The 24,483-nt window shown below is 40.0% G+C and overlaps 1 protein-coding gene across 3 annotated transcripts in view; it reads left to right on the forward strand.

The window, feature by feature from the left end:
• The window catches only part of LOC125899244 (protocadherin-9), a 324,984-nt gene that overhangs the window by 69,235 nt on the left and 231,266 nt on the right, over nucleotides 1–24,483 (forward strand). For 2 of the 3 annotated variants that reach the window (XM_049593373.1, XM_049593387.1), the window contains exon 3: nucleotides 17,409–17,510. The exons of the other annotated variant lie outside the window; for it this stretch is intronic. In XM_049593373.1, the coding sequence (XP_049449330.1) occupies nucleotides 17,409–17,510 (102 nt within the window). The remainder of the gene's footprint in view (nucleotides 1–17,408; nucleotides 17,511–24,483) is intronic. 3 annotated transcript variants of the gene reach the window in all.

Below are 24,483 nucleotides of genomic sequence, written 5' to 3' on the forward strand. Positions count from 1 at the left end.
ACAGCTTGGAAAGATGATACATCACCCCCATATTCCTCTAACTTTAGCTTGATGTCAACACAGAACACATACACAAACCCAAAATGACAGTAGTGTTTGCAGTCCAGATTACTTCACTTTTGCTAAACTTTCTCAAGGCATCCAATTTTTGCTTCTCACCAGTAAACATGGAAAGTAATAAGACAGTCGGCTTATTGGTAGATTAATCAGAAAAATACACACAATACATTTTATGAACACAAACAAACAGAAATAAAGCTGTGAGCTGCCCATTAATTTTATCTAAGCGTTGGGGCTCTGTTTCATTTCAAGTTATCGAGAAGAGTGAATACAATCCTCAGCACAGATGAACATCATTTCACCTGACCCTAGGCAAGAAAAGAACTGCATGGATGGGATTTTTGTTATGATTGTTGCACTGATGGAAAGGGCTTTGACAGCTTGATGACATAAAATGCGTCTGACAGACATTAAATGCAAGTGAAACATCTCCAGGCCAATAGCAACTCTTGATTATTTAGTATACTTATTAATTTTACCTTGTGCACTCAGGTGCAAATAAAGAAAATATTTATTTTGTTGGTATAAATCTACAAAAATAGTGATGTTATCATCAAGTCAGAAGAGATGTCTTTGCCGGTATTTAGAGCACACTCAGCTCTAGAGGGTCATTCATGAATATACAAGAGAAAGAGTAGTGGGCCGAGTATGACTCCCTGAGGAACCCCAAAGAAGTGCTGGAAAGTAAATAAGTATATTACACTAAGTGCTGCATTTTAATACAATTTTGAGGTATTTGTATGTTACTTGAATATTTCCTTTTTATGCTATTTTACACTTCTACTTCAGTCACAATCAGTTTGAGTTAATTTTTCAGAAAAAAAGTCAAAATTCTCTAATTTCAGCATCTTAAATATGATTTTTTTCTGTTTTCATTAGTCCACTGTAATAGTAAACTAAATATCTTTGAATTGTGGACAAAACAAGACATTTGAGGATGTCATTGTGTGTTCTGGAAAATAGTCATTGACATTTTTGACTATTTTGGGGTATTTTATTGACCAAACAACTAATCGAATGACTGAGAAGAAAAAATGACAGATTGATCCACAATCAAATAGTTATTTGTTGCAGCCATAGTGTGAATTGAATTGACTTTACTTTGTTCCCCACCATACCTGACTCATGCGCCCACTTCGACAAAAACAAAAATGCATATTCAAGAGCTATAAAAAGTAAAATATTCAGTGTGCACAGGGATTCTCATTTTTGAGCCAAGAAACAACCTCAAATGAGACCATCATGTTTTCTAGGTTGCTTTGTTGTTAAAAGCACTGAAACACTGGCTGCACCAAATAAGACAAAAAGGCCTATGTCTTCTGTGCCCAACATACAAGTCCCACAGTTCTTAAAAAGTGCTGACAAATACTGGCACTTTCTCACTCTGTCAGCTGTAACACTATCTAACATTTAAACATAAACATTCTCAAACAGCATACGACATGCTGACAGACACACATCTATAATTCTTTTCAAGCAATTGATGAAATTTTAATTGACTATCAGTGTCTTATCGTAAGGCCTTTGTTTGAGCTACCCGCCTTACATTTGGCACCCAACTGTGACTAGTAGTGTCTGATAAGAGAAAAACCACAGAACAAAACAACTGCTTCCAGTAGCAAATTTCACAGTGATATTATTACCATTTCATGATTTGATACAGTTGTTCTTTGAGAGGGAGACAGAGGAGAGCATTAACAGCAGTGAGAAGTTTTGGCAGAGAGTCAGGTGGAAGCACACATGGCTCAGAGATCTCACCTTTTATAGGGAGATAAAAAAAGAACATAACAAGTGGACATTGAACTGAGTTCAGGGACTGTATTAATGGCTACTTCTGTTTATTATTAAGGCTAGAGGACTGTAAAGGACATGTGGAACAGTTACATCCAATAATACACACATTACATTATGTCACAGGGACAATCACAAGCACAGCTGGCCACTGATAAATACACAGACTTCTGCTGCCTTTTCAGGCTTCAGCTGTTTACTCGACAGAACAACCTGCGTAACACTGTGGAACATTTTGGCTCCTTGGCAGATTACAGTCTGTTGGTTGGTCCCATGTATGTACTTAAAATGTTCTCTTAGGCTAGTCATTATAAAACTGGTCATGAGTAACAGGCAATAAAGACTTTTTCAAGAAGCTGCAAGCGATAAACAATGCAGTCTTCTCTGACAGTTTATCAGTATATTTCATTTATCTATTTAGCACTAAGTTAAGGGTTTAAAAGCCTGTTAGCTGCTCATACAGTAAAAGCTTTGCTGCTCCTTACTTCCAACCGGATTAAAGTGGTTTGAACCTACAATGCCATCCTTGGAGCCCTGCACTCTTGCTAGTGTTGCTAAAAATGTCCAAAAGTTGGCACGGAAAAAGAGAAGTTGCCATTCAGTTTACATGTACACTGTGTCCTACCTGAAGGCTGTACAGCATTCACTCTTATGAGTCAGTATTTTTCAAGAATGTAAGAATCCCCATCAGGAAAGAAGTAATGTAATGCACTCAGTGCGGGAGGTTAGAGAATAATGTCTTTCATTCTATATGGCTCATGCATATCGCAGGCAACAGCCTTTTTGCTTTGTAACCCACACTCACAAATTGGATACCATGGATTTAGGCTACTTTACATTCTTACAACCATCCCACCCTTCATTGTCCAGTGTTAGATTTAATAGGGTGGGGTAGAGTGGGTCTGAAGGTGGGCATATGCCTTGTAAATTGAACTTATATGGGTGAAAGCCTTGCTCAGGCCTCAAGGGGGAATGCTCAGTTGACTTAAACGCAGCACTTTTACTGCAACAGCTTCTTCAATTCGCTGAGCTCTTTTGAAGCAGAGCAGCAGTTCCAGAATGAACAAAGAACTTTTGACTAGATGGAGAAACAAAGACAGGAGCAGACAGATAGAGACATACAGGAGACAGACAGAGAATGTCTGTGTAGTGTAAGGATGGTCTTGGAGCTGTATGAAACAGCTGTCACTGCTTCTCTGACAGTGAAACAGTGTCATGTTTCTCTCACTCCTTCACTCAGTGAATTCTATAAGATCACTTGTCTTCCCTTCTTGTTTATGTTGAACGTTAATGATTTTAATTTTGAAGGCTAAAGTAAAATTGGTTTTGTTTGAATTATCATATTTTAGATTTGAAGATTTAGAAGTCTGAGCTTTTCAAGTCTCTTTTAAAAACTGACAATGATTGTCACTGTGCCACAGAACCCAAAGAGCAGAGACTCAGTTCATAAATATAACTTTAAAATGATGTGAAGGAAATTATGGATTCAGTGTTTTTGCACTCAAAGCTGAAAACTCTTTGCATTTGGTACTACTAAATAAATTACAATAATAAACACATCCACTGTATAAAATAATGGGCCTAGCTACCTTGATGTCACCCATTGGTGTATGGACTGCCATTTATAAGCCTGAGTTTGGCATTTTGGCTGTCGCCTTCTTGTTTATTGGAGCCAGATGTGACCATATGTGACTAGTGATAGACTGGAGCGACGCCTCATAGACAGCCTGTCACTCAGGCTGCCCTGCCCTTAAATATGCCTAACCTTAAGTCTTAAAAAATGTAAATGGGTTAGTTAGATCAGTTCCCAACTGGTGGGTCTTGTCCAAGAGTGGGTTGCAGGTCTATTCTGATTGAACGTATATAACGTAATATGTCAAGTTTGTAAAAAACACACTTTATTTTGAAGTACAGTGAATTACTGGTGCAGAGTTTTTATTTTGAAGTGTCATATCCTACTGTAGACTGAGTGACAGCTACTTGACAGAGACAGCAAACTAGCTCAATGACATGGCCAAACGCAAGTCTGATGCTTGATGTATTAGCCTGTGTGGGCCTTGAACTAATGACTAAGGAGAAATCTGGACCCCGTGGCTGGACCAGTTGGGAACCACTGAGTTAGATAATAATTCATCCTGTGTACAGTTGACATGAGCGGGGAAATTATCGATAGAGACCACAGCGTTTTTTTGTTCCAGTCAGTAAACATGCTTATTTCTGCTGTAAAGTTGGGCATTTTAACATGGGGGTCTACAGGACTGTTTTTAGCACCTCTGCATCGGATTTATATTTCACAAAAAAAACCCAACCAAAATATTATAACAACACATACATGCCATTCACACCATTGTCTCATCCAGTGTTGAACCAGTGTGGATTTTGTCATTGACAAGGGCTAATTTTGACATGATCGGCACACCCCCAGGATTGCTAACAACCAAGGGAGAACAGACATGTCATTGGTTGCAAATGGGGGCACACAGTCGTGACAGGTTGCTGTTGCCCATAAACAAACAGTTGGATGGCAGCAGGAATGTGTTCAGCTACAGGTCAGACTTCAGAAATCAGAATCAGCCAAGAAAATTGCATCAGTGCATCTCTGTCACAAATTGAAGGCACTGAAAAAGCAGTACATCCGAAGTAATTATAATACTACAGTCAAACCAGTTACCTGTGTTTATTATTGTAATTTATTAATATACTGTACAGTGAAGAATTCAGAATGCAGATCTGAATATGACATATAAACCAAATGCCCGTTTCCAGCACATGAGGTAATTGGTATGCATCCCTCTCAGGTTGTGACCCAGGTCTTATCTGACTTGTCATGACCAGGGATTAACCTGTGTTGGCAGGCTTGGCAAAAATTTGACAAAAGAATAGTAGAACACAGGTCAGATACGGTATAAAAGAGGTACTAGAGAGTTTATCTACCCAAAAAGATACTGTTCTCTCAAGAGGAGGGTGCAAGAACTACTGTCTGCAAAAGAAAATGAAGGTCAGAAAAGTACACAACAGAGTGACCACTACAAACCCATCTGATCTCAGGGAAAAATGCTGCTCTGCAACAACTTTCCTCTCCTTTTGTACATGACTCCTCCGGGAGAACTCCCTGGGTAACACTATTCTGAGGCCAGAAGCACAGACAAGACCCCCAGTGAGATGAAGTCCTACAGAGATGAAAGGCGCTCTTACAGAATAGATGAAGGGCGAAGAAGAAAAACAAGAAAGAAGAAGAAGGAGGAAAAAAAAAACTTTTCTCGCTGAACTTGAATGTCACGTATTAGTCTTGCTAGTAAATAGGTAGGAAACAGGTTTTAAAACAGATGAAGTGTTTGTTCAGTCAGGTTACAATTATCACTATTGCAACCTGTTTCATCAGAAAAAACTGACATCTCTATTACCTCGATCTCATTCCCGCATCTCAGAACAGAAGTAGCTCCAACTGTGCAGTAATGGAAGAGAATTGTTTTTGTTAATGCATTCGCTGTGTTCACTGGACGACCTGCAGCATTCTGCCTTCTCGTCCCCGCACTCCAGATTCATAAAATCTGCTTATTAGAATTCTGCCACAAGTCCGGCTGAATTCCTTGAAGCCATTAGCGGTTGTTGAGAATGGTTTGGGCTGGCCTCAGCATCGACTGTAATGACAAGGACAGGGTGCCAGGGAGAATCAATGCGTCTCTGTGGCTCAAGAATGAAACTGTAACAGCAAGACTGCCCCCATTGAGTGCCGGACCGCCGTCTTTTTCAACCACTTAATTGATCAAGGTTTTATTTATCTTGTCACAAGACTTTAACCTAATTTGTTTTCCATTCGCTCACAAAGCCCCTCCATTGAATAACCATGTTAACAATCCACAGTATGAGGCTACATTCAGTTTTCACCCTTCTCTGAACACGCTTTACACATTGTTTCTGTGTTAATTTACATGTAGCAGGGGCACTTTTAAACGTGTTTAATTAATAATCATATCAAACATAATCTCTATATTAATTTTTGTGGGAACACACACTTAAACAGAGTGCTTCCATTAGAGAATATTCCCTTTTTATGTGTTTTAACGCAGCAGAGGGGGGCTGAGGGCTGAGATGGATTCCTTTCCCTTTGTTCTTTCTCAACAAAGCAGAGGTGCATCATGCATACCCTCTTAACTCTGCAAACATGCGAAGATGTCCTCGTAATTGGGTGATATTTTTTACTGCAATACCCGCTGCATGCATTTCCATTACATTTCTGTCATAAAATACCCTCCTCACAGTCGTCAACTTAAATGGAATGTCAATACTTAGTGTGTGGAATGGGGAGCGTGGAAATGGGCTTAACACTGGGAACCATAAACATAAAGTTTAATGCCGCCACCAAAGGAAGGGCCAATCACAGCGTAGCTTTGCAAATCAAAGAATAATAATCACAGATTTTCTTGCCCAGCCATCTCAACAGCTTAATATAAATAAGTTAGTAGCACCCTCTTGTGCGCTCTCATTTTCTAATCATCACCAATTTCCTTCCCTCCATTCCATCTTCCTTTGCATTGCACACTTTGCCTTTCCTTGCATCCAAATCCTCCACACGTTGTACTTTCCTTTCATTTTCTAAATTTATTTTATCATTCAGTGATGGAGTCCAGGCAAAACAAAGCCGAAATAAAAAAAAAAAGAGAGAGAACAGCAAAATCAAATTATTTTGTATGAAGTAGGGATTGGATTGTGGAATAAGAGATGATGCTGCTCGGCTGATCGCCGTCTAATGTCCAGAGGAAGATTCCCCACACAGGACTACTTTATGGGCTCATTTTGTATTACCACAGCTCCGACTGTAAGTCAGCAGGCTGCTAAGAAGGAGACAGCCGTGCCAGCACAGGGCGATTATTGCCTTAATATATTAACCCATATTGGGCAATTTCCAGAGACAAGTCAGATGATGCTGTGATTGATTTTACTGTGCTGTAAGTGTTAACTGTTAACACTACTATAAGCCCAATATGGTCATCGTTGTATATCAACTGTTCAGACAACTGCGGTTTGCTCTCTGGTCGCCAGTTTTCTTACTGCTTACTTCAAATCCATTGAGAAAAAAACATTTTTTTCTTTTTGTGACACCATAACAAACTAATGATGTTAATACTTTGCTAGGTGAAGGATTGGAAATTAGCACCAGCCACCAGTGAAATGCTGGTAAAATATGCAAGTGGCTGCTAGATTTGCTTCTTTCACCGGACAAAAAAACACAATAGTAATTTAATGAGCGGCTGAAATATTTTTAAAACCCCCAGCCACAGTGACAGATGGACAAAAAAGTGAATTTCCGACCCTAGATTTGATAATAAATAAATAAATTAATGGCTAAGTAAATAAATACTAATGGAACAGTTGAGATGAGTCATCCGCATAACACAATATCGTTTTTTCCCTCTGGAGTCTTACCACTAGTCGCAAGATAAACATCATGTTCTTTTCTTAGCAGTACACGCAAACACACACACACACACACACACACACACACACACATACACATGCACACGCACACTCAAACACAATGCCCTGTGATGTCAAGGAAGAGTGCATACAGTGGTATCTCTAAGGTAATTAAACAGAACTAAAGGTCTGCCGTGACTGGGAGGGCTTGGCAGGGCTAGACTAATGGTAAAGCTGATTAAAGTGTGTTTTATCCCCCTAATGAAACTCATCTTCTCAGCCCACAGTATACAGACAAGTTCAGCAGAGTAGCTTTACAGGCCCACAGAGACTTTCAACAGTTATGTTGTTATTCTTACCTTTACATGTCGGCCATAAAGGTTCATCTTCTTCAGGGTTACCAGTGTGATCCCGAGCAGCACTAATTGTTTGTGATACGGGTTAACTTTTTAACTTGGTATATCGCGTTATAGAAAGGCCTACTACTATACTTCACATTTACTTTAATTTACAAGCAATTTACAATGAGTGCATTTGTCTTCCATGTGAGCAACACTTGGATCTTATCAAAAATGTAAGTGCATCTCTCCCAAACAAACACCTAACAACATGTCTGGTGCTACAGTACAAATGCTTTGAGTTTTTAGAACAGTGTTTTCCAACCTTTGTTACTTTCACAGTTCATCAGATGAGCTCAAGTAACTCTTCATCAACACTGCTGTCGTGTCCCAAATTGGCCTGCCATGATGACTTTTTGTTGGGTGATATATTGTCAAACAAATAATTGCGATGAACATTATTATTGACATTTTGAGACCATTGTATGCCACTGAAATAGGCCTAGTGATAGTGTAAGTAGTGCACCATATAAAAAAAATGAGAGTAGATTATTAAGAATATGCAGACACTGGAATTGGAATATAAAAAAAGTATTCAACATATACTTAGAGGAGCAGTGTGAAAGATTAATAGCATTTAGTGGCATCTAGTGGCGAGGATTGCAGATTGCAACCAGCTGAAACTTCTCCCATGTGCCAAACATGAACTCCCATTTAGGATTACTTAAGTATTCAATGTTCAGACAGTTTTTACTGGGAGACAAATTATCTGCAGACCCTTTTCCCTCTCCAAAACAAATGGACCATGGACCCTCAAAGTGGCTGACACAAGACCCCAAATGGCCCTATCTAGAGCTAGTGTTTGGTTTGTCTGTTCTGGGCTACTGTAGAAACATGGCAGGGCAAAATGTTGGACTTGGATGAGGACTCGCCGAGTAGGTATGTCTGCAGCTGGAGCAGCTCTGTGACCTGCCCTCTAGCTCCATGACTCACACACCTTAGCCTAAACATCAGTCCATGATGCCTTTGCTCCTTTGCCAGGAAGTGGAGGTCCCAGCAAAATTGCTAAGTTCGTGATTACCTAGCTATGAAGTATTAAGTTAAATGAGAGGTGGTTAAGGTTACAATAAGAGTAATGGGAATAGTTACATCTCGTTACTTACAAAGATAATCATGTCTTTGTGTATTATAAACTTTAAAGAGTATTATTGCCACATTTAGTCTTGTTTCTTCGCTGCAGTGCAGCATTGTAGCAGGATTCGGATAACCACTGTGTTGGTAGGCTTGTCTTGTACTAGTGGTGGGCACGGTTTGTAGGGGTGTGTCGTGTATGCCACAAATGAAATGTGTTTGCAGCTATACCAGAGACCATTAATAAACTGAGACAGACTAATTTAAATTCATTTCCTGTACGCCTATCTGTGTCACATAGGTTTTGCCACTGCCCCACCACTTTAGGAGACTTGTGGCAGTCCTGAGTTGATTCATTCCAATTGGAAAAGTGAACTTGAGTCCAGATTATGCCCAGTCTCTTCACCCCATAGCCACTGAAGTAAATATTGGACGATGCATTTTTCAGACACACAGATCAGGAGAAAATCGTGTTTGAGACATCGGTGTTTCGGCAACATGCTCTTGCAAGATCTGGTAACAACTGACACGATCTTACACTTACGCTAGAAGATAAAAATGAGCTGCAAAATAAGGAACAAACATTTGGAAGTTTGTACTGTATACAGTGTTGTATTGTTTTGAAACAGATTTCATCCATCCACACGACATTTATTATACGTGAGCCCACGAAGCAGACTGTAAGTGTGTACCATTTTGTACCATTATCAGAGCTTGTAGTGGGGTGTCCTCTTTTTTAGAGTATCTTTGGCTATACATGTCTCTGACTCACTCCATATGTAGATATAACGACTCATTCAAAGGTAATGAAAACACAAAAAATCTTATTTTCAGGTAATTATACAATAAAAAAACATACTTTCACCTCTGCCAATATATCTTCCCTGCATAAGAATAAAAACACACAGCAGTTAAATGAATCTACTCCTAGGACTACTACAGAGGGCTGTCTCTACAGTAGATATGCTTATGGTGGTAATACAAATTTGTGGTTGACAGTGCAGGTATTGCAATATAGGGTGATTAAATTAAAGTGTAAGAGCAGTGCAGAGTTATTTAATAGTTTGCCATTGATGATATGATTACAAATATATATGTACATATACCAGTGCAGATACAGACTTTTGTTTTTGTAGTTAAAGTTAAAGTCCCACACCTGAGTATGTGACATTTGTTCTGCGCATTTGACCCATCCCCTGTGGGAGCGGTGATCAGCAGTGGTGCCGCGCTCGGGAATCATGCGGTGATCTAATCCCCCAATTCCAACCCCTGATGCTGAGTGCCAAGCAGGGAGGCAATGAGTCCCATTTTATAGTCTTTGGTATGACCCGGCTGGGGATCGAAACCCACAACCTCCCAGTCTCAGGGCGGACACTCTACCGCTAGGCCACTGAGCTTGTAGAAGGTGCTTGCAAGACAGTATGTATAAAATCTAAGTATCTTTATAGGAGCAGCCCAAAATTACTCAGTTTTAGACTTTTGGAGACAAAATTTGGCCAATAGGAATTAAAAAAAAAAAAAAAAACAGAGTGATGCCTAGTGGTGGGGGAAATAAATCGATTTTGAGATGCATCGAGATTCTGTCTTGAGCATCGATTTGGAAAACTCATAATCGATTTAAATTTTATTTTTATATTTATTTTTCAAATTACCGTAACTCCTCAACCATTCACGCTATCGACGTAATTCCAACGGATTCTGAAAGCTGAGAAGCGTAGCTTTCCAGAGATATACGGTAGTGACGTCATTACCTGTGGAGGGGGGGGGAGTGAGCACAGCAGGAGGAAAGTGACAGCTGACGAGGAGAGTACAATTTGGACTGAGTTGGCGGTGTTTTAGCGGAGTTTTGGTGAGTTTTAGTGGAGTTTGGTTGGCGTTTTCTTTGTGAATAATATTTAGTGTTGTAAATAATAGTATTTGTGGTTTTTTTGAGAGCTTTTGAGTTTTTTTTATACCGTGTTTTTGAGTGGTTTTTGCCGTGTTTTCGTCGTGTTTTCACCATAGTTCGTAGTTTTGACATCGTTCGTCTTTTTGGCAATAGTTCGTGTTTTTATAGTTCATAGATAGTTATAGTCAGTTATAGTTTTGTAAATACTGGAAGAGAAATGTCGAGGAGGTCGACGAGGAACAGGAGAGTCCCGTTGAGATTTGTGGATGAGGAGGATGGACCGGAGGAGACTGGTGGAGTGTAGTCATCTCAACCACAAATATGTTTTTATATCTAGTGATTTTCTTATTGGTCCCATTATTACAAATATGTTTTCAATGAGGTGCTTAGAGATTCCCACCCCTAGTGATGCCTCTGTATAATCTAAATTGTTGCCCTTCGGAATCATCAAGGCTGGTGTGTTGCAGTCAGCTCCAGGGATGCACAGCCTGGACTCTGGGTGGATTTATGGAATATGAAGTTTTTGGAGGGTAAAACTACAAACAAGGACTTTTTGGTCCTTGCAAGGGGTTGGCATTGAGCTATCCACTACCAGGACTGTGCCTCTTCCATTTCAAAGGTGCACCTGAGGTCACAGGTGAGGTAACTTGACACTCTGTCATCTTTTAAGACTCTTTGATTTTTGGGGATGGAGGGGAAAAAGGGGAGAGCTGTTTTGTTAGGGGAAACCAAGCACATGTGAACACAGCAGGTAAAATGATGGCGGTCATGTCCATATGTGGTGTTATAAATCAATAACTAATTATCATGACAGGCCTTGGCCCAAGAGTGTTCAATGAGTGAATAGATTTTAAAGTAGATGCTATTTAACACTGTTAGTTATTTAAAAGTAGATACTGCAGTAAATATCGATGCGTAGGTTTGGATTCCTCTTTCAGTTTTCACGTCTGGATTTTCTTAATTCCACTAATAGTGGCAGAAGCGGCACAAATTATCAAGTATGTCTAGCTCTTTATTTAATTATTTGCTTACTAGATTTTATGATCCCAGTTGTAGCATATGGTGTTCAGGTGTTACAGCCCACTCAGGTTGGGAGAAGTATCCTATAGATGTTTATTGGTTATTGTGTGGAAAATAATTAAAGATCAGCAGCACTGCAATTTGTAATCACATTTGTAGGCCTAACGTGTGGACATATACTTTAACTAAACGTATTGTTCAGTTAGCTGTGTTCATGAATCTTTGTGTGTACCCTCTGGCAGCTGCAGAAGCACCCCCTGGGGTGTGATTGGGAATCACTGTTTTAGAAGACACTCATCTCTGGAAAACACTTTTTGGACACAGACATAATAGAACCAGACTCTATTTGGCAAAAACACCAGGGCTCTAATTTCATGATGGCACATGGCTGAGCATTGTGCTGACAAAGCCACATGGCCGTGGAGTGTTTTCCCACTCGTGCCCATTTAGTGTTTTAGTGACTCACTATGAACTTGACTGTGTTAAATTTCAAAGGTAGGTGCAGTACGTAGGACGGCGGCTCAGTGGTTAGAACTGTCATTTCACAGCAAAAGGGTTCTGCGGTTGAATCAATGTGCATTTCATGCGCTCCACTTTCCTTCCACAGTTCAGTGACTTGCAGTTTAGGTAAACTGCAAACTCTAATTTACCCATAGACATGAATAACATTGTCTATTGATGTGTGTTAGCTCTGTAACACAATGGCAGCCTTCCCAGTATGTGCCCTGTCTCTTACCCAGTGCATGCTGGAATAGGCTCCAAACTCCCACTAACCCTGCACAGGTGGAGCAGGTATAAAAGGTGTGAAGCTTTTCTGGTGGATTTGAGCTTGTATTGCTCAGCAAATAACACCTATACTTGTGACAGATCTCATCCAAAAATGTGAAATTTCTTTTTGTATGTATTCATGTATAAATGTGTTTGTGGCGTGAATGACTGTGATCCAGCAAGGATTGTGCACCAGGATGTGTGAAATGAGAAGCGTCGAAGTGTCAGCACCCTCTGAAGATGTCAGGAAATGGCTGTTGGGTGCCCTTTCCTTTCCCTGCTGTCCACCACCGGTCCTGAGTGGCTTTTTCTAATATAATTTAACCTGTTCTGGGATTGAGCGATGGTTTCTGGGGACGTGAACGACACAGTGAGCAAATGTGTTACTGTATATCCTCCTACGCCAATATAGGGTGCCATATATTCACTTGTCATGAAGCTGCGTCTCCTACATGAGAAAATCAGTATATTTTTGAGAGGGGGCCTATTTTTTCCCAGACTGTTGTGTTGTTACTGGTCATGGTGGGTACCACTCCCACCCACACCATCTGAAAATGTATTCCTCAACCCCCTAAGCAGCATAGATGTGCAACATGCCTCGCTTTAGCCTCGAAATTACCAAAAGTCAGTTGCCACCGGCTGTTGAGTCTGCATTATGATGCGTTGCTGGTTTAATTTCAGTCTCATTTTGGTCTCCATTTGTAATGCAACTGTCCCCTCAACAGCACTACACATTTCAGGAATACTTTCAATGTGGGACTCTCCATCAGTCATGCCACCCTCAGCAGTCCCTCCACTGCTTCAATTAAATTGGAAACAAAATCAATTTTACCCCCAAAAGACCAAATCACCTACACCACTATTTACCATTTAGCACTTTCTCTTGGACAGAATCGTACATTCTGGTTGTTTGAATGCATTTAGTTGCATGACAGCTCAAATTAGGAAGTCCAAACAACAATTTTAATGTTAATTTTAGGTAAATGAAGAGAGGAGATGAGCGCACCACCAAATAGAAAGCAGAACATGTCAAAAGTAGACTGCTCTTTTCTTTGTGCTCCCACTGCTTTAATTATCTGTTTATCTTTGGCTGCAACATTTCGATCCCAAATGTTCTCCTTTTGCCATTTCAGCTAATGGAAAGTGGACTGAAGCCTCACGTCACCGTCAGCACTCAATCAATCTCAATAACCCCGTTTTATTCATGCACCTTATTTTTGTTGTCAGCGTTGACAGTATCACACACTGCAACCAAGGATTTACCAGGATCACTCTGACATTGTGGAGTGAAAAATGATCAATTATAGTGTTGCCAACTCTTACTTCCCCTCTCTCTGTCACTTATCCCTGCGGTGATAAATAGATAGGTACTAATAAATAATCTCACTTTCTGAGCAGTTTATGGAGAAGGACTGCCATTAATTAGAGTGACAGACAAGTGGAATATATTAAGAAGATGCATAATGAGCTAAAGGCTCTGAATATTGCTTTACCCTCCTTTCACCCATTTCCCCTCATCTTTCGCCAATAATTGGGCGAGTTTTTGAGGGAAACCGCTGTGAGAAAAGTTTCTTGTTAAAATGGTCTAAGTGCATCTAAGAATTAATATTAATGATGGTGATGCATTTTATTTATAGGCACTTTTCAGAGCACTCAAGGACACCTTTCAAGACACAGTTTAAAACATGCAGCAATGTATCCACACATTACAAAATCAAACAATTCTGTAAAATACAATAGAAGTTATTAAAATGACAAGACAAAAATCGTGATTATAAATATTAGGTATAAAATCATCATCAAAAAGTCATCATCGGTGCAGGTGACTATATGCGTGTCTCCATTAAATCAGACTAAGTATGCCTGTTGTTTTTGTCATGAGTAGTGACAGAACAAGGTCAAATTTTCATAGCTTTCGCACTGCAAGTAAAGGCATCAACCAATCACGTTACCTTTTACTTATAAGGGTAATAAAACAACAACATGGCGGTACTTCAGTCCAAACCAAGACAGCAAACTTTATTACTTTCTTCAACCTTGACAAAGGCAGCACATACCAGATCCAGCCTTTTCGTTCCTTTTCACAATAAAAGCCCTAGACTTGTGGTTCCCAACTGGTCCAGCTACGGGGTGTAGATTTCTCCTTAGTGATTAGTTCAAGGTCCACACAGTCTAATGTACTTTAAAATATTTTTTTTTTACAAACGTGACACATTTGTAAATCACTTGTGGTCCATTCTGAATGGACCTGAGACCCACTTTTGGACCACGACCCACCAGTGCGCAACCACTGCCCTAGACAGTAAACACAGTGTGACCGGCGAATCTATTCATATCAAAACCTTTTACTGAACAACTGTTGCAACTGTCGCAAATTTGCATTGCTGCAGGTATGAATAGATTTAATGCGAAATTTTTGCAGGCAAGTATTTCACATTGTCTGGTTGTTTATTTGGCACGCCCCTAGTGTGTATAGGCCTATTACAGTTACAGTAACACCAGCGATAGGTCAACACAACTCAAGTTTTTTTTCCCCATTGACATTAACGGCAACCTGAACAGACACAAGGCTTTAAAATACATTCACAAATTTTGCCCCAGTTTTGGTGTCCAATTGTATCATATAAAGAATCCAAACTTTGTTGGCTGCTTGGGTTTCCATTCTATTTAAAAGGCTAAACAAAATGTATTATTTTATATATTTTTTAACTAAAAAGTATATTACAATGATATGTATCATTTTCAGTTTTACCATGCTTGCCATGCTACAAATAACCTCTGTATGAATAATGCATTATTGACTGCTTGCTGATGACAGTGATCCAACCAAAGATGTAAAATGTTCCCTCATTATTAATTATCTGGGTTTTTTTTTTCATATTTTTTTCAAGCCCATTTTCAGAGTTCATTTTCAGAGTTAAAGGGAAAATAAATAAATAAAGATATGAAAGATATAAGGAACCAATACAATCACAGTATAATAACGACAGAGAAAAAAAAGAAGAAAAAAATAAATAACTAAACAGTTAAAGAGACATGGGATTATGTATAGTAGAAAATAATAACTAATATGTTCTAATATCTCATACACTGTACACATTTTTATACATGAAATACAATGACAGTATAGCTGCAGTCTCCCATCATCTATCAGCCACCTTTTCTCAAACACATCTTCCCTAGTCCTTATTTTGTGAGTCACTTTTCCTTTATATTAAATATGAGGGGTTAGTTTTTTTCCTACCCTTTTGGTTATCTCTTTCAGTGCTGTGATTCTCAAGATTCTGCTGAGAGACTGTATCTGGTTGAATTGTACAATATGTTACCATCCACCTAATTCTGTACATGGTCCAGTATCCTCCTATAAGTCTGTTAACTGAGCCTGTGTGCACATAGAAAGATTCTGCATATTTTTCCTCATATTCAAAATGTGTGTGTGCGTGTGTCTTGTGGTGGGGGTGGTAGCTGTTTATTTGTTTATATTTGTGTGTGTGAGTCAGATGATGGAAACAGTTTCATGCCAATGACAGCAGACAGTCTGACAGACTGACTGGCATGTTGCCATTCAACATAGCTGAGCCTAACACAGCATCAATAAAAAGTCTCCACCTGTGTTGCATAGCTAAATAAAGCTGCAAGCAGCTAATATATTGGTAGCCAAGCCGTAAACAGATAAATAACTGAGAATAAGTGCAAGTGAGTTGACTATTTTTAGGGAGACAGAAAACTGTCTTAAGTAAGCAAGTTTGGCGAACAATATGGCCTTTGCTGATAAGGAGCACAAGTTGGATGCTATATAGTGCTGCTGCCCAGATAACCCATTCCCTCCTTTCTCCCTGCTTCTGCTCTGTGTTGTTGTTGGTCATCTGGAAGTCAGTTAAAGACAGTGATTTATGCCTGGGGCTTCATGCAGCATAGCCTCATTACACACAGCCATTTTGAGAATCAGCAGATAATTACAGTATACATCATAGACCTCATGGGGCCCAGCAGATTCAGTCTATTCCACTGGCCTGTCATTTAGGCCATAGGGCCTCAGGAATGCAAAACTGGATTCTAACCTCATTTGGAATATAATTTGCTCTTCATTTTACAGGAATGCTTGTTGAAAATTTGTTGTGGAATGTTGAATTGGCATCTTTTAAGTGCTCTACTGCGAATAGTCATTATAGATAATGATTTCTTTTTGCTAATGGTTTGTCTTTGCTCTGAAAAAAAAAGAGACACTACAGAGTCAAGCTTATTTGAGGGCAGTAAAATAGCTTTAAAAAAAAAAAGGACTTAGATTTTTTTTCAGCATTTAACATCATAATATGTTTATGAGTGAAATATACTGGGTTTGTGAGATCTTAAAGGGACAGTTCACCCCCGAATAATAAAGTGCATATTTTCCCTCTCACCTGTAGTGCTATTTATCAGTCCAGATTATTTTGGTGTGAGTTGCCAAGTGTCTGTAGGGATGTCTACTTTTTCTCGAATATAACAGAACTAGATGGCACTCGGCCTGTGGTGCTCAGAGCGCCAAAAAATACATTTAAAAATCTGCACAGTGATGTCTCTTTCCAGAAATCATGACCCAGCTACTCAAGATAATCCACAGATCTTGTTGTGAGCAGTTAAACGTAGGAACTATTTTCTTTCTACCAAACTACACCCACCAACCGTATCACCATGCAGAAGGGTCATGATTTCTGGAAAGAGACATTGCTGTTGAGTTTTTTTTTTAAATGCCCTCTTTTTGTGCTTTGAACACCACAAGCCAAGTGTTTAGGTCTCCACACTATTTGAGAGAAGGTAGGTATCTCTACAGCTGATGTCTCCATCACTCAGCAACTCACGCCAAAACAATCTGCACATATTAATAGCACTACAGGTAAGAGGAGAAATATGTATTTTTGATTTTGGCTTGAACTGTCCCTTTAAAACAAAATAAAAAACAAACCAAAGCTAGACCAGCAATTCTAACAGACTTTCTTTTCCAATCTTCCATGAAGGGAACTTTAACTCGTGCCCGAACTGAACTGAATCCTGAATATCTGGACCTCCGTCCGCGAGCCGAGCTGAACCCTGAATATTGGACCCCTTGCACCCCTTTAGTGAGTACTGATGGTCCCATTTCTCACTAAACGATCACCATAGATTCACTTAACACAAGTCATTACTTTTAATAAAGTCAAATTATGTTGTACAGCAGTTTTGCTTCACCATCCCACGCAATGGCACGTTAAGCTCAGTTATGATTTGTTGGATTCAGTATCATTTCCTCATTACATGACTCCATCCATGCTTAGGCATGCTTCTGTTTGAAATACTGCACTGAAATACGCTCTGCTTTCTCCACATCTTCGCCTTCCTCCCTATACATTGTTTAAATATATTTTGCCTCTTAGTTACTGTGACATATTGTACTTACAACATCATTAAGTCCAAGGCCTAATGCGATGCTAATATTCATGCCATTTTTACTTGAGTAATAAGTATTTGTCTCATTACCTCCATGCTTAGAAAACACAGTGCTTGATAGTCATCTGGGGGTTGGAGGAGGTTTGCTTGTGTTGCTTTGCTCGCACACTGGTGAATCTTAATGATGTCAGTTTTTCTTACTCTCTGTTATCAACTACAGTGTATCAACATGGGGAGGGTTTCTTGTAAACTAGCAGCCTCGCCATATTCTGCCTGCACTGTGAACAGCAATGCCAAGTTTATTTATTTTTGCCCTTTCATGATGCAGGAATAATTTGCTGTCTGTAAATTCCTTACTCACAATTGTGTATTATGCACAGTGTTGGTTGGAGATTCGTCTGCTTTATCTACTGCATCTTTTTTCTTTCTATATCTGTCTATATCTATATATCCTTTGTGTTCTCTGCAGTGTGTGCAATATTCCACCACTGGAAAAAAACTTGAACTTTGAGGTTTCTCAGTCTAAGTTGCAGGTCTTTGCATAGGCATCAGTGAATCCATAGAGAATTATTGATTTAAATAAGTAGTCAATATTTCCCTTCTATGCCAGCCATGTGTGTGCCTCTTTATTGTACGCACATATCAGATTGCAGCTGCCCTTTCCTTACTGTTGTGTGAACTGTAGCTAAGTGATATATATACACAACAAATAAGGGCAATTGTTCTGAACCACTCAAATTAGTTATAGGCTTAAAATGAAAAACTTTACGTATGCAAACATAGCTTGCAAATTATTGATCAGTGCATTTGACCTTGTGTGAGGGCATCGTGGATTTGATATATCTGATATATGTGTGTTTTTTTATGAAGGCTAGAAGACAGGAATCTGTTTTACAAACCATTGTCTTGTAGTTACACTCTCGTTAGTCGTACTCCCAGTTTTCCCTACATTAAACATTCATCACCTGTTGTGCTCCCTTGGGACCACCATCAGCAAATGGGGAAAAAGCTAACAAGACAGAGGTATAGACACAGTGTAAACACAGGGAAGTGATGTCCCTCCCACCCAAACTCCCTTGGGCTGGGATCAACAGTCTGAGAGAACGACTCCAATCTGCATGCATTATGGGAGTAGAAAGCCGAAACGTCTCTCTGTGTACGAGCCTGGTGTGCAGATTTCTTTGAAATAAATGGACTGCCATGTTTGAATACTTCATTCCTTGTTTAATACATCCATGGCTGCGAGCGCAAAATGCCTTTTGACCCTGGCCTGCCAAATCCTTCTGCCCCTCCACACTTTCACACATGCTCTCCTCGGGCCATGTTTAACTATGTTAAACTTACAACTTACAGTATACTGGGCACAAAGTGAAAGCAAGCACTGCACAATCATACCGTAATGTTTCACTGCCAGCCTGATCTACACTAGAGTGCTGAGAAACTGATGTCCTTAGACTCTCTCCTTTTTTCTCTCCTCTTCGTTCCCTTTTTCTCCCTCTCCAGTCTTATACAATACATCAGAATGCTTATTAAAGGACTACAGATGCAGTAGCTCAAGGTGTAAATATCTCACATGGTATCCCTTAGGACTCCCTTTAATGTCCACAAAGCTGCTTGTAGACATTGTTCCTGAATTTGTGCGATTTCATCAAATGGAAACCCCACTGGTGATTTAAATAAACAGGGAAATATCCTTTGTTTAAAGTTTGATGAACTAGTGCAGTGCCCGTTTGCTGGGCCTGTGGTTGATGCTGCTTGCAGCTGTCTCGAGAACCACTCATGAAAACCAAAGTTCTGAGTACCTCTTCTGTCACTGCCAATACCAACATTCTTAGTTAGAGAACGGCTGTTTGCTTTTTATTCACAAAATCATTAAATCTTGTCCCTGAAAAACACGCCAAAGACGCGGCCAATCATGGTCAGAAACACTGATGAAATACACGGAGGTATTAATTTCCAAATAGGGACATTAGTCTCTTACTTTGACATAACCACCATGGTTATAAAGTAGAGCATGGATTTAATTAGCGGAGATATTTCGCTGGCGGGAATGTTAATAGTGTTTATAGTTAGTATGCCATACTTACACAATTTAAGCTGGCCTCTTGCGCTCGTTGACTCCATGAATGTTCGCTTGTAACGTTACTTTATCAAGCAGCAAAAGTGAACTTAGCACTGATGTCCCGCCCCCGCTGCTGCACAAAGCACTGTTTGCTTGATTTTTAAAGTTTGATATTAAATGTGCTATGTGTCAAAATTGCACCAAATTTGACCCTGCACGTCCATGGGTCTAAAGAAATACACCTGCCTAGTGTGAAGTAGATCACATGAACGATTCTCGCTACATCAGTACAGACCAAATCCGCTTTTATGTCTGGAACCTCCCGTCTACAACGGGCTTCAGACGCGCCCGCGTTGAGGACTTGGCTCAGATTCCGGAGTTAATCTCTTATCCTGAAGCCTCCTTAAGGAATCTGATCCTGTTTGATTCGGTGGCGGGAACATTCTTGCGACTGCATGCCTTTGCTTATGTCAACCCCAGCAGGATTCGAAACCCTGGACCTCCGCCTGGTAGACGAGGGTTCTAACCACTACAGTAGGGAGGCCCCACACCTACGCACAGACCCTAGACTGTTTTGAGTCTTCACAGTCTGCGCAGTAGTGATCGCCGTGGTATGGAGTTCCAGCCCATACACCCGTTCGACCAATCTCGACCAGCACTGTTGATCGATTGGCCCACATGGCTGTCAATTAAGTAACTAATTAAAAACAAACATCAGAAAAATGAACACTTGAACATACATCAGCGTGATAATATACTTAATAACATAAACAGGCTTTGGGAAAAACTAATTTGATGTGACGTTGATCTCTAAGTTTGGCTTATGTTGCATTTGCTAACATGGAGGGGGCGGGGTTTATGACCTTAACTGCGGCCAGCCACCAATGGGGCAATCAAGATGTTTTGGCTTTACTTTTAGGGAGCTGTTGTGTCGTCCAGCTTTACATAAAGTCTGCGATACACACAGACAGTTAGACAGACATAGAGATATCCTGCTTTATATTTTATATTTAAGTTATTCTGACAAGTACCAGTCCAGTGGTAACACAGCGTCTCGTAACGCGCAAATACGTCTTTGCGGCCTCTGTGATTAGATCAGAATTCATGCTGAGTTCCATCAACAAATGCGACTTTTATCTTTGCTGTGAAACATCTTCCTTTTATAAACCTGAGACATATTCCCAGAACATATAAATGGTTGAGGGACCTGTAATATGATATATGGGAAAGTCTATGTTTTGTGTCTCCCTAAAGCTTACAAAGTCAATATTTGGACTTTAGCCTGATTTAATGAACAGAATTTCTCAGAGATCTCTCCCAAGCTGTATTCAATGGGAGATCTCTCTGGCTTCGTTAAAGCACTGTGTTGTTTGCTTATTGGGCCTCACCGGACTCGAAGAAGCTCAAAGACAAACACATGCGTGCGCGTGCACACATAAACACACACATGCTCACACACCATCACCACAGAGGAGGCCCCTTTCTTCCAGCCCAAGAGGGAATGATGACTCTCATTATCGCCTCAAAGCAAGATGGCCACAGTGCCCCTACTCAGCAGCCCTATTAAGTTACCAGACAGCTTCATTGTATTGGTGTTCGATAATTTCCTTTCCTCTGTCATTCCGAGTGCATCAGGGAGTTGTATGGTGAGGGAGGGGTCGAAAAAGTGGCAAGAGCTGACGTGAAAAGGCACAGCTGGCTGAAATTATTCCCTCCCATGGTTGCTGAAACTGCCGGCTGACTGTTGAACAGTCCTTGGCCACACAGACACCTTTGCTAATCAGTTAATCTGACGCAAAAGTCATGTTGACTGGAAAAGATGCTTGAGGTTCTCTTGCAAACTAGTCACAACACACAACAAATTGCATCTGCTAGAATAGTTGTTTTGCAGCAGGATGAATGCATTAAGAAACTGCAAAAGTCACCTTGTAGGCTGCATATGACCCATTGATTTATTGGGAGTTTTTCACTCTGTGGTCCCCAGACTCAAAGGGATCAATATATTTACTGCCATGTATATTTATTAACAGTGTCTGGAACACTGGAGTTTCCCAATGTATTACAATACCGGCGTGCGGGGACTCCAAAATAATCAAAGCTGTATGCCCCAAGGATTTTCTGTTTGCCACTAAAATGAACTGTGATACATGACGTTCCTTTTTTAATTCACAATATCAAATAAGCTTACAAGACAATTTATAGAGATATAAATTTAGCTTCATCTCCTTTCAAGAATGAAAAAAGTAAGACAGATGTCATGTCATGAGTAATGAGTGACTGACTTTTGGTTTCACGAGGTACAGTTGCACTGTATTCTGGCTTTTTAGCATTCAGCGTGTCCTGTTGGTGTGCACGTTATTGTTTTTTACAAGTTACTATTTAATTATTATTGTGTTATGCTGGATATTGAACCTAGAGCTGGATTTACACTTCTACGTTGAGTCGACGCTGTATCTATGGCCGCCTTAGCCTGATGTGCACCTCCCCAGAAATGTAACTACACATCGCAACGACCGATAAGAAACAATTAATTGTGAGGACAATAAAGCCCTCACTTAATGCTATTTTAAGTATGTTTGCGTTAAATATCCTGGCCTCGTGAGCTGAGTAAAGTCCGCTAGCCACTAGGCTTGTTTATGCAATATAAAATGCCATAGGCTTGTGCTAATAACGTTAGCATGTTATATTTGTTTGGAAAATGTGTCCAGCAGAAGACAAGTGTTTTGTCTATGAACTTTGCCAGTTATAATGAAGCTGATTTGTGTACTTGTGTTTGATATTATCGCTATTAAGCCGTGTTTAATGTGTTTTAGATGTGTTGTTAAATCAATCAAACTTTACAGCGCTTCACAGAACCTGCACAGCCGACTAGCCTTCTGGAGGTGCAAAACAGACACACCACTGAATAAGTACAAAAAATGCTCACAGCAGTGTAGGCCACTTGTGTGAGCTACAGCATAGAGTCTTTGCACAACTATAAATAAGTCTTAACAGCAGTTATTAAGGCTCTGCAATTTCAGGACTGTCGAGTGGGTATTTGAGTTTGAGGAAACATCTGAACCAAGTCATGACTAGGGAGTCGAGAGAGGCGGTAGTACCATCTGAGCTAGCAGAGAGAAGGTTTTTGAGATGAATGGTGTTCAGAGTACTTGCAAGTTTAATCAGCTTTGATTACAGACCTTTTAATGGCAATTTAAATCGAATGTTAGATCATTTCACTGAAAAAAAATGTGGGTGGCAAAAAGGAAGGGGAATGAAAGTAATCCCATCACCACATGATGCTTTTTTTTTTTTTTTTGCAGTGTTTAGTGGGAACATATGCCAGCTGGGTCTCACTTGCAGATCGTCAGAATCGCTGCTTGGGCAGTGTCTCCCATTTAGTGTCAGCGTGAGATGTATCTGACTTTCCACCAACTCCAATATAAACTGATCCATGTCAGTTTTAGATGCTCAGAGCAATAGATGTAGCACCCTGAGCATGTTACTCCATTCAGAATGGGGGAAAAGGGGAGATGGATGGGTCCGACAAATACGTGACTTTGACCCAGGAGACCGGTGTTTGAGACTAACAAACAACAACACTGGTTGTGCTGTTTGTGCCACACAAAGTCAGGTGTTTTTTTTTTAGCGACATCTGCAATATTTTGTTGCCCAGACCTAACTGCTGACTCCGTCTGTGTCTTGATACAATGCAAAAGGCTGTCCCTGGCATCATCGTAGTAACACCTAGGCCTCTGCCCAAGCAGCATTATATGACAAGTAGTGATGAGATCATGTTGCCTATGTAGAGTTACTTTATTGTTGCTCTACAGGAGATGAAACAGCATATATGAGGTTTTACTTGTCTCGTGTAATTGTGGACAGGTTTTGTAAAATTGTGACCTTCAAAAGTGACAGTTCACTTCACAACCACTTTCAGTATTCATATAGTAACGTAGCAGTTTTGCAAGTGTCTACCATACCAAGGTGACATTAGGCACATTGTCAAAAACAATCCTTGTGGGTGTCACTGCGGAGGCTGAAGATCAGCCAGTGACGAATACAGTTATGTGGTTTACACATAGGGTAAATGCATTACTTTGTAAAATGTACTTATTGACCAAGCCGGAAAATCACATTAGCAAAATGCTACAGACACTTGCAGCTATTAATGTTGACAGTATTTGGACCTTTGAAAGAGACTGTGATGGAGTGCTAAATCATATTTGGGTATGAGCTGAGACGAAACAGAAGACTGCAGGGGGTTTGGAAGCACAATAGCCAGAATTACAACTTTAATATCACACTGGGCCCTCTAAGATACAATTTGCAAACTTCACAGCAGTAAATGGGCTACAACTTTTTGTGTTCTTCTTCCAGGCCAATTTTCAGATTTAGATTTAGGTCCTAACTTTTGCACAGCAGTTCTACTTTTGACCAAAAAAAAAGGCAACATAAAGAAGTGTAATTATGATTCAGTGTTTGAAAAGTTTGGCCCAACGTGGGCATCTTACTATATAATGACGAAAACTCTGTCTGTGTGTCTGTTCCACGTTTTTTGGTCAGTCCATGTGAAATTTGGCACAGTGGTAGAGGGTCATGGGAGGATGTGAATGAAGCAGTAT

Source organism: Epinephelus fuscoguttatus, linkage group LG2 (genome assembly GCF_011397635.1).
Source record: "Epinephelus fuscoguttatus linkage group LG2, E.fuscoguttatus.final_Chr_v1".
Classification (NCBI taxonomy): Eukaryota; Metazoa; Chordata; class Actinopteri; order Perciformes; family Serranidae; genus Epinephelus; species Epinephelus fuscoguttatus.